This window comes from Lepisma saccharinum, chromosome 1 (assembly GCF_977018435.1).
Source record: "Lepisma saccharinum chromosome 1, izLepSacc3.1, whole genome shotgun sequence".
NCBI classification, from domain to species: domain Eukaryota; kingdom Metazoa; phylum Arthropoda; class Insecta; order Zygentoma; family Lepismatidae; genus Lepisma; species Lepisma saccharinum.
The window spans coordinates 202643861-202659099 of NC_139229.1; the positions used below are offsets into that span (position 1 = coordinate 202643861).

General features: G+C 37.3%; 1 protein-coding gene across 3 annotated transcripts in view; it reads right to left on the bottom strand.

Moving 5' to 3' along the window:
* betaCOP (coatomer subunit beta) overlaps positions 1 to 15239 on the bottom strand; it is a 54765-nt gene that overhangs the window by 25201 nt on the left and 14325 nt on the right. For all 3 annotated transcript variants that reach the window (XM_083110878.1, XM_083110884.1, XM_083110869.1), the window contains exons 7-11: positions 12983 to 13175; positions 9630 to 9778; positions 9207 to 9347; positions 5322 to 5456; positions 4371 to 4507 (exon numbers count right to left, since the gene is read on the bottom strand). In XM_083110878.1, coding sequence (XP_082967004.1) covers positions 4371 to 4507; positions 5322 to 5456; positions 9207 to 9347; positions 9630 to 9778; positions 12983 to 13175 — 755 coding nt within the window. The remainder of the gene's footprint in view (positions 1 to 4370; positions 4508 to 5321; positions 5457 to 9206; positions 9348 to 9629; positions 9779 to 12982; positions 13176 to 15239) is intronic.

The following is a 15239-nucleotide window of genomic DNA, read 5'->3' on the forward strand; positions in this document are numbered from 1 at the left end:
TTCTGGCAAATATCTGAAATTACACCTTAATGGTGTTTTTAAACTACTGTTTCAAATTGTAAGTCACATGGCTTATGCCTCTTCGTGAGAGTTTGATATCTTGACAGATACCGATATATTATGGCACCAAAAATTGGCATTATCTTTTTTTGACTTGTTAGTGTTACGTTTCCCAAAATTCGCGTTTTTGTTTTAGAACATTTATCTACCAAATATACCGAAACGTAATACTCCAATGTGCTTTTAAACTATTATTTTAAATTGTAGGTCACATGGTCTACGTATTTTAATGACAGTTTGATATGTTGGAACAGATTTTTGAGGAAGTAAAAGTAAAGTGCTCCCCTGCACTTTTCCATGAAGGTGTATAGGGGTGTGGAGTTAGGGCCCCACACTTTCTTGATCACGGCTGAAGGTAGTGGTGATGTGATCAGCACCACGCTCCTGGCTACCTTTATCCCTCAAAGTTTCCTCAAGGTACCAGCTTCATATGATGCTGAGTGGTCGCCGGAGCAGTTTGAATAGGTGTTAAACATCCCGGTTCTCCCCCGCAGGAGATCGACCCCGGGTCTCTCGCATAGTAGTCAGATGCCCTAATGACAGCTCCATTATTACTCGCTCGACAAATGCCGATGGTGCGCACTTAGCTTGGTAATTCAAAACATATCCCGTGCGACAAATACGAAGATGTGGCTCCCGTGTGACGGTAGTTACGCACCCGATCTCGTGTTAAAACCTTGCCACCTTGCTCTGTGATGCAAATGGTTTTGATAGAAGTTGAAAAAATCGTGGGAAATACATGATTTAATGTGGCTGTCGGAATTATTCCATGTACGTATAACTCTATAGTTTACTCTTGAGTAAAATGTTGGAAAACTTGCATGTTCTATGTACACAAACATGGCCTAGAAAAGACAAGAATGTTGGATTTCATGGAATTTTTCGTTGTTTTAGGCCATTTCTTTAAAAAAATCGCTAAAAACGCCAACAATTCGCATTTTATGCCAAATTCGCATTATTTCGATATTTCGAACCGGCGAAAAATGTGTCCAGACATCACTGCACATTCCTAAACATAACTTCGCAGCAATTACCATTTTTCACGGTTTTGGCGTTTGCGAAAAATTCAATGTCCCTACTAATTGGAAATTACTTTCTGGACACCCCTCGTATAAAGCAGTAGATGGAAAGTGAAAATTTAGCAGGGCTGGGCTTTGCTTTTATGATTGAATGATTTGAGTAAATATGATATTAAAATATTTACGTATTTATTATTAGTATTTTATTTCATAATATTGGACATTAACCTTACTCAGTGAGAGATTAATGACCATCTCTCACGAGTTTAAACAGACAGGACAGAGAGTGGCGTTAATTTCATTGCAATACTAGTGTTGCAGTAAATTTGAGGCTGGGAGCATGCACTTACCAATTTTTATAACGTTCACCAATGCAGACTTATGTTTCACTTTTTCGTGATAGTATTCAATATATATTTCATTTGGTTGGATTCTTCTTGATATCTAAGAATAGTGCAATGTCATTGTAAACGTATGTTAACTTGTGCAGAACCAGTAATACGTCAGGATGATGAAAGAAAACCTTCGTAAGCACTGCTACATTAAATAAGGTGAAGTGAGCCAGAAGAGTAACAAAATTCGAGCAGCAAGTTATCTATTTTGTTTATGCATGCGATTTTTGTTGGATGTTGCAGTCCTGCAATTTCTGTCGCATGTTGTAGTGAGGTACTTTGTCGGGTGGCGATATTCGACAAAAATCGTATGTATCAATGGAACCTATTTGTTTCCATGTTCCTTCAGTTTGCCCAACAAAATGCCTTACTACGACGTCCGACAACCATCGGACGGCGCCACCCGCTCCCATCCCCTCCATCAGTTGACAAGTCCCCTTACTACTCCCATACGGACAAGAAAAAATGATAATTCAATGCATTTTCCACTTATTATTTAGAGACATAACCTTTACTCACCCGATGGTACCATATGGTATAATCAGAGTAAGGTCCTACTCGCCCGATGATACCATATGGTATCATGGTGCTGATTACGAAATGAATGTGCTTTTTGGACCTTCATACTCTTATGTTTGGGTGGAGCAGGTCTGGAGCAAGCCTGGAAAATTCATATTGATGACCAACCTCCCCCCCCCCCCTCCCTTCTCCCACCTCTCCGCAACATATCCATGCCACATTTCCGAACAGAATTTCATATTTTGGCTCATTATTCAACTTGTATGGCACCCAGGAACATGAAACATGTTTCAATCTCTTTGGAAATGTACATTCTTTGAAGAGAATACTAAGGTTTGCGCCTTCTCCCCAAAATAGCGGGAGAAGAGGGGGTAAACTCCAGATTTTTGTTTTTTCCTTGAAATTCGGTGGTCGCGCCCCCAAACCCACCTTCCTCAGTTCGGCATTCTGAATTGTACACGGTTGCATGCTCTGATGTTTTAGCTGCAAAACGAAACTTATCCGAAGTAGATTGCTCCCATAGTGCCAGAGTTATAACAATTTTCCTCCAAAAATGCAAATTACTATTTTTCGTAAAAAAAATCACATTTTGGCTTATTATTCAACTTGTATGGCACCCAAAAACATGAAAAGTTCTCTTGAGAAATGTTCATTCTTTGAAAAGAATACTAAAGTTGACGCCCTCTCCTCAAAATAGCGGGGTAAGAAGGGGCAAACTCCAGATTTTTATGTTTTTTCCATTGAAATTCGGGGGTTGTGCCCCCGAATCCCCCTTCCTCGATCAGGCGTTCTGAATTGTACACGGTTGCATGCTATGATGTTTTAGCTGCAAAAAAAATTATCCGAAGTAGATTGCTCCAATAGTGCCCGAATTATAACAATTTTCTTCCAAAGTGTGTTCGAATTTAAAATACCCGCCGAGAAGCCAGGGCGAGAGAAATTTCTCTCTCTCTCTCCTCCTGCCATCACTGGTTTCTGGCGCCGTGGTTGTGTTGCGCATAAAAGAGGCCTAAAAGTTGAGGCCGAAACTTACGAATGAGATTTCCTGTTCCCCTGCAGAGTTCCATAACGATATCTTTAAATAAATAAATAAATAAATAAATAATAAAAAAAAAGTCAATGAAGACGAAATTCCCTGACATTTCCCTGACTTTTTTTGACACCTTAAATTCCCTGACTTTTCCCGGTTTTCCAGGTTTTCCAGGTCTGTCGCCACCCTGTTGATATCATAAATAGGGATTTAATAATACTATATCAAGACTAAGCTGATATAGACATACTGATACATTCATTTATCAGAAAAGTTGCTGAGAATTTATGAATATCCTACAGTGGGGATAATATAATTGACATACCATATTTATGCATGTATAACAAGCATTTTTTCCCAAAATTTTAGACTCCAAAACTATGGTGCATGCTATACACAGAATAATTTTACAACAGCAATATGAAACCTAGTGAAATGGTTGTTTCCCCATGATTTTTGACCCTCTATTGGAATATTTTTGCCTCACTGAGCAAAGTTATGAAGTTCTGGCAGATCGAATGTGCACCAGCCGTCACACAGAAGACATGCAATTTGTATTTTTGCTGCAAGAAAGGATTTGCATCACCGAGCAAAGTTGCGTGGTACTGGTGGAGATGAAGCTGAGTTTAAGCTTTTCTTTTTTGTTCACATTATGCACAAATGGACTAATCAGGATGGGCATACAGTTTAAAATTGGGATCTGAACCATGTGGCTCTCTTCCATATTCTCTTATGCTTGCTCACAAAGTTGATTTTTGAGGTGCAGCCCTGTTGTGATTTTCCTGTATGTACTGGAAAACTTGCAATTTGAAAGCAACAGTATACCTTGTCCTCTTTCCCATACTGATCTTGCACTATTTTTACTACAAAATAAAGGAGGTGGTTACAAAAGTGAAACGTTAGCAACACTAAACATGGTTGGGGAAGGAAAAAGGTAGTGTGAGTATGCACAATAATCCATGTTGGTCCACATAGCAACAGTTTTGCGATCAATGACTAAGAAAATCATTTTTTGAACCTATATTGTGTTGTGCATTGTATACGATACATATTTTTTGCCAATTTTTCCTATCAAAACCAGGGTGTGCATTATACATGCATAAATAAATGGTATTTTGTTTTTGTGAAGCAAATGCATACACACAGCTTCATTTTCCGAAGCAAAACAGATTGCAGTTACAATTGAAGTTCATTATGTAATAATATTATAAGAGATCGGTAAAAAGTTACTACATTATTTGCAACACTAGCAAATATTTTCAATTGCAGATCTCAGATAATTAAGAATTAAGGTGTACCTGAAAATATCAACCAATTGAAACATTGTATCGAAAAGCAAGTAGGTCTCACCTAGTTGTATTGAATGCAGATTGGGTGGCATATGTACCATCAGGAGTCACAAGTTTCTGAATGGATGTTTGTTGTAACATATCCTCCTCACTCTTATCTCCTGCTGCTCTACGAAGTTCATCTTCAACGATGGGGATCTGAACAAGAAACAGGTTTAATTATCCACCATTTACTCAAAAAATCTAATGTAGTTACATACATAGTATAAATGTTTTATCTTAAGTCCTTAACCTATCTGGATTAAACCTGGATAAATTTTGTGCAACTTCTATTAAAATGTGATGTTTTGAGTCCAATGTTTGTAAAATATATTTTTGAGCATAAATTATGTCCAGAGTTATGAGGCATCCTGGATCTTAGGCCAATGCAAGGGCAGCTCTTTTCAAATTTTCCTCTATTTCAAAAAATCGCTAAGATATTCCAAAATTCTAAAAATTACACATGCAAAGAATTACTACTAGAGCTTTGACGTGAATCTTCGTGTGGTTTTGTTTCACTTTTCTAGATATTGCCAATAGTTTAATAGACTTACGCAGTTACGAAACTATTGATAATATCTAGGAAAAAGCGAAAGTAAACATCATGGACATTCATGTGATTGCTCTGGGATTCTAAGTGCATGTAATTTTTCGTATATTAGAATATCATAGCAGTTTTTCGAAAGGAAAGGAAAATTTGAAAACAGCTGTCCTTGCATCGGCCAAAGGTTCAACAGAGCCTTAAAGGAGTATTGCTTGTTTCTATTGAAACAGTTAAACTCTTTTAACTTATTCCAGCTTCCAGTGTTTACTGGAGTAACAGTAGTCTACTGTTAACTGTTACTATTACTACTACTACTGCTGCTGCTGCTACACCACTACTACTACTACGAGGAAGAGCAGCAGCACTGGCGATTGTAGTAGAAGTACCAGTAGTGCTATAACTGACATACACAGTTATTAAGATACTTACCTCTCCCAAAGTCTGCCGAACTTGATTCATGACAGAATGAATATCCTCAGGAGTATTTGCATATTCACCCAGAATCCACAAAGCAGCACGATGAACTTTCACAGATTTTATTGATGGGAAGGCATCCAATAAACGCTGTAATAAAGTGAATTTTAATACCCTTCAGTTTCCGTGGGAAGTGTGTGACATATATATATACATGTACAAAAAAAAAAAAGGAGAATGTGTATACTCTGGTGCTTTGTCTAGTGGTCTAATTTACAAAGCAATTACCACATGTTCTGCAGTTTTTTCTCAATTGCTTCAGGCAAATTCTTGGGTGATACTTTAAACAACAGCCATTTATACTTTCTCCCATTTCTTTGTCACGTTTGTCCATCATTATCTCATCTAATTTTCTGCACTAAACCAAATGATAAATAAATAAAAACAGCCATGCGCAAATAGAGTATTGAAGGGCAAGGCCTGTAAAGTGGCTCTTTGACTGTTCATTGTGTTCCACACCCACTGTTTTCAGGTTTTCAAGACCAGAGTTTCCTACTATTGCTTCCAGGTAGCGCCTCACTGTCCTGATGATGCAGGGTAACACCCAACGTTTGGAATGCCCATCCAGAATCGTACCCAGGACCACTCGTACCATAGGCAAAAGTGCAAACCATTATGCTACACAGGAGATTTCAATCAAATGATACAAAGCATTAAAAAAGTGAAGGACAATGCAGAAAAACTTCATGGTTTCTAACAATTTTAGTAGTTTGACATTAGCTTTGTGAAGGATAATAAGGAAAGGGTGAAGAGAAGAATAACACATGCACAGTACCCAAGGTTGAAAGAAGGACAAACAAGTTAGAACTAAGGAAGGGGTATTTTACCATGATGAGATAGGCATAAAGTACACACATGTTATAGGATTTCTGAATAAGATGTGTACAAGTTTCTTTAAAAAATTTCAAGCATAATACCATGAAAAATGAAAATTTCCAAATTTATTGTCATTTACCGTATTTACGTGTATATAATGTGCTAGTGTGTATAATGCACACCCTGGTTTTTGATGGGGAAAATTGACAAACAATTATATCTCGTATATAATACGCAGTATAATCCAGGTTCAAGAAATGGCTTTCTTAGGTGTAGGTCGTAAAACTGTTGCTATGCAGATCAAAAGTGAATGACATCCTACCTATTCAATGAGTGACCTATTGCTATGTGGACCAAGGGAAGGTTCCTTCATTTTGTGGCGAGCATATTTCAATTGCATTGCACATTAGTGTTGCCATAGAATACTGTAGCCATATTTAGAAACTGCATAATTTAAGCTTTACAACGATATATAACATGATAGGGTTACGTAAACATGAAGAATCAATGCAAGTAACACAAAATCATGGAATGACCCTGTACGGTTTCATGTTGGCTGCCCGAATTATTCCATGCATAATACGCACAACAGTTTTTGGGGGCAAAAATTTTGGGAAAAAGTGTGCATTATACATGAGTAAATACGGTAATTCCTCCCCACCTCCCCCACCCCCCGGAACCAGACATCCTCTTTTATCTGGACATGTTCTCCTTTTTAGGTGTCTGGCCTGCGTCCAGGTGGATTTTTTAGAAATAGGTAAATGTCCTCCTTTTTTGGAAAGAGTATAGCACTGGACATAGCACATGTGCTGCATAGAGAATGCTTCCACATATAACGAACATCATGTAAGGCATATAACTTGGAGTACATTAAGTATTCGAGCAATGCTCACCTAGCATCTGGAAACTGAACACAATCACTTTCTTATTGAGTTATTAGTATTATTCTAACTTGTTGCTTTGCCCTCTGAGGCCTTCCCAGACTCCTGAAACACATGTAGTCTGTACAGTTCCTTTACAATTGATTCATTTGGCTTATTTCTAGGCTTACCATATTTTTTTGGGTCCAACCCAGGACATATTCGTGATCAACTTGTTACTGGTGAATTTCAGTTTTTTATTTTACAAAAATAAATTGAAATTACTAAAAGCCTTGACATTTTATTGGAACATTAAACTATAAATTGTACAAGAAAAAATATTACCATTATGTTCTAAAATCAATCAATTAACTTTCAAATGTTTAATTGAGTAATACACTTTCTGTTGTTTAGGAAACCTCTCTGTTCTAGGTAGGATTATCAGTTAGTTGACTCAGTTGTACTTTTCACTAGACATGACTTTTTTTCAGAAATGGCTTGTTTGTTTTAATAACATCATAAAATTCACAACTTGAAAGTTCTGAATTCATTTTAACATTCAGCAGATTTTTAACAGTGGATACTAGAAGACCAAATATTCCCCATAATTGAAAATACTCTCTCAACTGAAGCAGATGTTCCAGGCAAAGACATAGCAAACTCAACCATTTCAGAAATGTTGGTAGGTACATGAAATATGTATTTTGAAACACCTTAAAAATTGCTTTCCACTTCTCTTCAATAGTATCTGGTACTTTTTCAGAACTTGAACCACAACCTACCTTTTGGTTTTGAATTACCTTGTTCAACAATGTACGTTCATCAAATAGGTCATCAATATTTATGGCATCTTTTACAATTGCATTAATAACTTTGTGCACTCTCTTGTAAATCAGAACGGGCAATTTCAGTTTGTAAATGTATCCACTGAAACTTACTGACTTTATTAAAACTGTTCCTCCACGTACTAGAATTATGAAAATTATCTACACTTGAGAAGAATATTTGTTCCTGAACATCATTATTTTCTTTTAGAGTGCATAGAAATTCCTTGGCAGAAGATGGTATAAATTTATGGATTTTTCTTTCCTGAAGTTGACAAATTAATCCGTACGGAAACGGAACCGCTTGGAAGTCGATATCTCAAATAAAGAAAAGGTATACTCAATCCTTGCCGGTTATAAATTCTGGTCGTGAATATTCAATACTGGTAGCTATTTTCATGTTCAGATTCTCAAAACCCCGGACATTTTGCAATCCCGGACAACACTTTTAGGACTGTCCGGGCTAATCCCGGACGTATGGTGAGCCTATTTATTTCACTTCGTTCTTCGGCCATTTTTGGCTTATAGCGAAGATGAGGATGAGCGATGATATGATTTTGGTGAAGGGACATTCACAAGGAACACCCATGCACATGACGGGGAATAGCAACAAACAATTATATCTCGTACATAATGCACAGTACAATTCAGATTCAAGAAATGGCTTTCTTAGTTGTAGGTTGTAAGTTCTTGGTATGCAATCAAGAACAAATGACCTCATATCTATTCAATGAGTCACCTGTTGCTATGTGGATAAAATGGAGAATATTGTTTTGTGTATACAATGAGTCACCAACCCAAGGAACCTCCTCATCTCTCCCTCCACTCTGTTTAGCATCCTGTAGCTTTCACTTCTGTAACGACCTTGTTTATTCTGTAGTAGAAGAAAATGGGATCAAAATTATGTTCTGGATTTGCAGTGCTCAGAAAGTTATTTTCTATTATTTCTTGCCTGACAAATACTGCTGATACACATCCCGTGTAGCAGGAGGTGAAAGCTCGAATTCTGCCAGAACGGTGCCACTTTTCTCAGTGTCACAAAATTTCTGTTACAAAGTGCAAAATTGTGGGAATGGCCATTTCACTTTTATAGTTTTTTTTTTTTTTTATTTATTATTATTATTTAAGAAATCCAACCTGGTAATTTGTATTTGCGCCTGTTGATACATACGTGTTATACACAGTGACAGTGAAAACGTGTGTGCTTTCATGTTGGCTGTACTAATTATTCCATGTATAATAAGCACCACAGTTTTTGGAGGCAAAAATTTTGGAAAAAAGTGTGCATTATATATGAGTAAATATGGTATTTATGAATATTATATTAATAGAAGTATTACCTCAATAATCAATGGCCTTAATCCTTCAAATTTCTGAATAGCTTCACGAACAAACACCAAGACATCTGTTGCAGCCAATTCATTGTTGTCAGACAAGAACTCAATAAGTACAGGGATGACAGTGGCAGCAACATCAGGAAACTGAAAGCAAAGAACACACAGGTCAATGACATATTTCATGCTCAGGAGAGAACTTAGGTTTCAAATATATTCTCACTGAATATGATGATTCATTTGGAAGAAACACATCAATTACAGATCTTAAGATATTCACAACTGCAGTAGATTTCACTCTTATATTGTATAAATATTCACACATCAAGCTACATACACAATTATAATTTTCTCTATGTGATCTTATGAAGCTCAATAGATCTAATAGGCTCTGTTGCAAATTTATTATAGCAATTATAATCCATTTACCTTAATGCAACAGGAATGTAATGTGCGAACAAGTAATTGTCGATATTTTCCTGTGTCTTCATGCTCCACTACATTGTGTGTTTTGGCGACTTCCTTCTTCAGGACCAACACCATCTCTTCAATGTTTCGTGATGATACTAAATCCAGTGCTGAAAGAAACATACAAATAAATCAGAAATACTGTCGATTTTATAATTGCTAGTTGGAATGGAGTGATGAAATTTTGGCCGATACCGATAAGTACCGATATAAAATTTACCAATCCGATATGAAATTCCAAATTATCCTTGAAGAACCTGAATGCTTCATTGGCCTCCTTAATAAATGCATGTTCACGGATGACTGCAATGCAAAAGGAGCTGAACAGTTAGACATTTGCTTTTTAAAAAAAGTAGGGTATGGACGTAATCTATAAAAATTATAACAAAATGGCAGAACTTTGTACAAAATTATAAGATATACATACATCAGATTGTAAAATAATAGGCAATTTTACTGATAAACAATACACCGATATGATGTCAGCTGATATGGGTAGAGTACCGATTAATCTGTTCCATCCCTAATTGCTAGTGTTTGTATTTAAATTTTATACCAAGCTATGCACATCATTTGAATTTTCATTGTTAATAATTAACACTACAATTCTACAATACAATCTTCTAGAAGGAAAAGTTTACACTTATTACAAGTGGATCTTTCTATACATAAAGTGTACATTGCAACTGAGGAGCAAAAACCAGAAAAAAAATATAATTAATGGCAAATTATGTATCAGCAAACACAGAACCTACATCACACAATGCATGCCAAGTAAAATATTTAGGGGGCTACATGAAGGATTTGACCTCTGTGTAGCTAAATGGCGAGTACTCTGGCCTTTGGTGCGAGTAGTTCCAGGTTCAATTCTTGGGGAAGTTCCAAAATTTAGGTGCTGACCCAGCATCTGAAGTCAATTGTGGAGCTACTAAAAATCAATAGTATCCAACTCACGTCTCAAAAGCCAGAAAAAAGCAGTGATGGGACTTAATGAGCTGCTGAGCACAGGTCACACAAAGAAATGTTATAAATTTCTCCACAGCTGATCCCCATCTTGGCATACTATCATGTACAGATCATATTTGCTGCACAATTTTCCTTCATGCTCACCTTATATTTGGACTCCAGGAGCATTACAGGGTTTGGCAGGAATATCAGTTTCCTAAACTTCAAAAGTGGATACCTCCCCAAATGGTAGCAATGGTCAGTCCTCAAGTGAAGAGTAAGCAACTTACTGAATCAGCAAATCTATCTTTACAGCCAATGCAATGAAATAGTAAAAACTACAGCAAAAGAAGAAAAATATTTACAGGGTTATTCAAAAAGCTTTTCATACTTTGAAATGATTGTAACTTGCATTGTTATTGCGGTGTATGTATGAAAAGAGTAATTCAAAAAGTTTTACTAAGTTATAAAGACTAGTGTTGGCATTTACTTAATTGTTCTCAAGCTTTCACCACAAGCTTTCCAGCCAGAGTTGGAGTAGGAAGGAGTGACAGGGTACTGCTTTGTCTTTTACCTGTTATCGTCTTTTTATCTTTTTAACCTTTAAACTTACCTTCTATTGTCTTAATCTTTACTAGGGATGGGATCGATTAATCGGTACTCTATCACTATCGGCTGATATAGGCATATCGGTGTACCGGCTTATCGGTAAAATTAGATTATTTTACCGATCCGATATATCGATAAATATCTGATCATTTAGTGTAAAATTCTGCCATTTTGTTGTAATTTTATGGATAATCTCCATGCCCTACTTTCTAAAAACGTAAATATCTAAATATGCAATTTCTTTTGCACTGCAGTCACCTTGAAACACACATTTATTAAGGAGGTCAACAAATCTTTGAGGTTCTTCAAGGACCATTTCTAATTTTATATTGGATCGGTAGAATATCGGTTATCGGTATCGGTAAATTTTATATCGGTACTTTATCGGTATCAGCCAAAATTTCATATCGGCCCATCCCTAATCTTTACTATACTTGTCCTATCTCCTGAGGAAGCCACACGATTGAGAACAATTAAGTACATGCCAAAAGTAGTCTTTATAACTTAGCGAAATGATGGCACGTGGTGTAAGTTATACCTCATTAAAAAGTTTTACTTTAGTGATCGCCTGCAACCATGGTACCTGCCAGTGACGCCAAAATGGCTGCTACCTCAAAGGAAGAGGACATTTTGTGTTATGGAGTTTTGAAAGACTGAGCGGGCTACCACAGTACGTGGCAAATTCAGGAGCAAATGAAAAAAGGCTTCACGTAATAGTCTTCAGTTCGGTATGGAACGAGATGTTACTTTTTGGGAGGGGGACTTCGGAGTAATATTTCCCGGATCTGTTTCACCCATTCCACCAATGTTCATGGACTACCACTGCATTTGCTTACCCAATCGTAGAGGATTGCCTGGTAGGTGGAACCTTTATAAATTCGGTCCTGAATCTGCGATGCACCGAGGTAGCAGACTCAAGGCTTTCCAAACTCCACAGCACAAAAGGCCTTCTCCCATTGTGGTAGCAGTCATGTTGGGAAAAGTAGTCACATGGCATACTGGTAGGTAACTTTTTAAGTTACTTTTTTCATACATGAAGCACATGTCAATAACAACATCACTGTGCTCTAGTCCAGGGGTTCTCAAACTATTTTTGTTTCACAGCACCCTTAGTGTTTCAATTTTTTTCTGCAGCACCCAAGTCAGAATGTAAGCCTATCTAACACTTGCAATGCTCATTTAGTGTGGTTAGGTTGCTTGCCTTGGTTTAAAAAAGAAATATATTTTCAAATTTAGAAACATTTTATATGTAAAAAGTACTAAGGAACGACCTTATTATTTTAGTGAAAATATTGGAACATTTTGAAGCACACATTCTTTGGGAACCACTGGTATAGTCGGTACAGCATCTGACTACCACATGAGAAACCCAGGTTCAATTCGCGGGGTGGGTCATCTAAGATCGGAATTTTTCCGGTCTTGTCCCCACATAAAGCGGCTCCTCAAATCAAAGGGTCCCTAGGGCAACCTTCAGGGGTAAAGGCAGCCAGAGCATGGTGCTGATCACAGCACCTCCAAAATGTCCGAGATTGAGGATGTGTGGAGCCCTACTCCACATCCCCTAAATGTGCCCCTGTGCTATGTGCACGGGGAACTTTACCTTACATTAACAGTAACATCACAAGTTACAATCACTTGAAGTGTGAAATTTTTTTAATAACCCTGTATGAACCTCACAATCAGCTACAAAGGAGCAGTGTCTAGCCATTCCTTTAAAACAGCAGAAATTTTACTCAACGATAATAAACTCCTGGACTTACCTAAATTCAATGTTTTCTTTCGAACTTCCAAGTCTGGGCTAGCAAGGACCCTCAAAATATCCATTACTAAATCTTGCAGAACTCGTTCATGACTTGGGTGTTCTTTCAGTGCAATGAGGCGGTCAAGTACTATGAGCTTCACATTATTGTCACTCTCCTTCACTATTAGATCTATGTAGCAGCTGGCTGCAGCCTGAAATGAAAATATGAATTAGTGAGACATAATAGAATGGCTGGTTCTCTCTTAACACATAGTTGCATCATAATAGAGGCATTTTTACATGAACTTAACTAAGTTACAAACTCACAATATATAATATCTTTCTGATTCATTGCACTAATAATGCATCAGCAAATGTTGAGCTGTATAGCATTCCCTGGAGTATTTCAAACCAGACTTGATTTTTAGCTTAGGTTCAATGCTTTAACAAAGAATATACACATATTGGTGAAGCAGGTTATTGTGATTTCGTTCGGTTATTGGTTTCAATAGTACTCTGTAATTTATACAATGTGCACTTGAAAAATTAATCTGAAGTTTCCACTCTCACAAAGAAGAATGGAAATTCAGACTGAGGCATCTGTAAGCTTGAATGATTGCAAGATTCTAATCTCCTTGTTTGTAATTGTATCAATTTAATTCTATTTTGGTGAAGCATGCACTTTTTCTGAGAGTAGTGTTATGGCACAGCAGCTCTTGCCTTTGAACTGCTGCTGACTGTAAGGTATGTTTAGGGCCTTAAAGTGCATTTACATAAACTCATTTTCATTAAATATGTGAGGACAAGCATGTTGGCATGTAGTGATATGTTGCTCACCTCGATGATATGTAAATACTGGGATTGATATAAGATTCAAATATCAAGACATCCATTGTTAAAGATTATATTATCGATTAAGCAGATGCAACAACATATAATTTACATAGCATGGGTCCCGATACAAGAGAAAGAAATAGAAATTACTCTATTTTTCTCAATTCTACCTAATCAACTTTGTTTCAGATATATTCATGTTTAACGTACTGTATTTTGGTTATTACTATAATTGCCTGAGAAACCCATAACTTGGTGGCCGCGGTGGCTCAGTCGGTAACGCGTCTGACTACCATGCTAAAGGTCCCGGGTTCGATCCCCGGCCGGTTCAAATCCGGGAACTTTTCTAACGATGGAAGCGGCCCCGGCGCCCACCCAGCATCGAATAACATGGGTACCTGGGGGGGTAAAGGTGGTCAGGGGCATGATGCTGATCACATCACCCCCACTCACGACCGGATCAAGAAAGTGTGGGGCGTTACCCCCACACCCCCTATACACCTTCATGGCGTGATGCTATGCACAGGGGAGCACTTTACTTTTTACTTTTTACTTACCCATAACTTTCAATACCTGAAACACTCAGATTTTAAAGGGAAGGAATTGAAAAATTGTGGAAATCTCTCTATTATCCTTAGTGCTTCTATTCACTTGCAACACAAATTATTTACTTTATCTGTAAACTTAAATTTTCTGGGGGTATGCAAAACCCAATTTGTGCAATAAAATTTCTTTCACCCTGATTAATTGTAGTGTTTGATGGCATTTCAAAATAAAAGGAAGCTGATCTGTTGTGCACAGAAGCGTTTTTTTTTTATTTCCATCAAACTTTAACACAGCTTCTGATTAGGTCAAAGTTACCAGCTGCGGCACAATTCCAATTTACAGTATCTACTTCCTCCTTTACAGTTAAGACAATTCCATCTTCATCCATTCTTGCTCATTTTGATAATAGTGCACATGCACGAGGTGTGACTCACATCAGCCACATGAATAAACCTTGCAGTTCATCCTTCTATGCTTGTAGGTCAACTATGCAGCTCTGTTAGTTTGTCTCTGCAAATGTTTATTGGTTCTGAGAGTTTAACCTTGGATTGGAAGTCGGAAGATGGATTATTTTTACCTTTTGCAAACAGATTTCTCAGCAATCTGGATTGCTTCTTGCTTTCAGTTAGGGTAGAGCTGTAGTTGTAGTTTGGGAGGGGGGAGGAAGGGGGGTGGCAACAAGGCATATCTCAGGGGAAATACTGGCACACTATTAAATTAATATTGTTGACAGTTTGAAATTCTCAAGTAGTCTGACATTGTACATGATTTGTTCATGATAATATTAGGATGACCCCCAAAAAATGTATACACAATTTTACAGGCCATAACTCGCCAAGTTTTCATTCTTTGAGATGTAACTGACACAAGTAAGTATGAGAACATAAGTGAGGCGC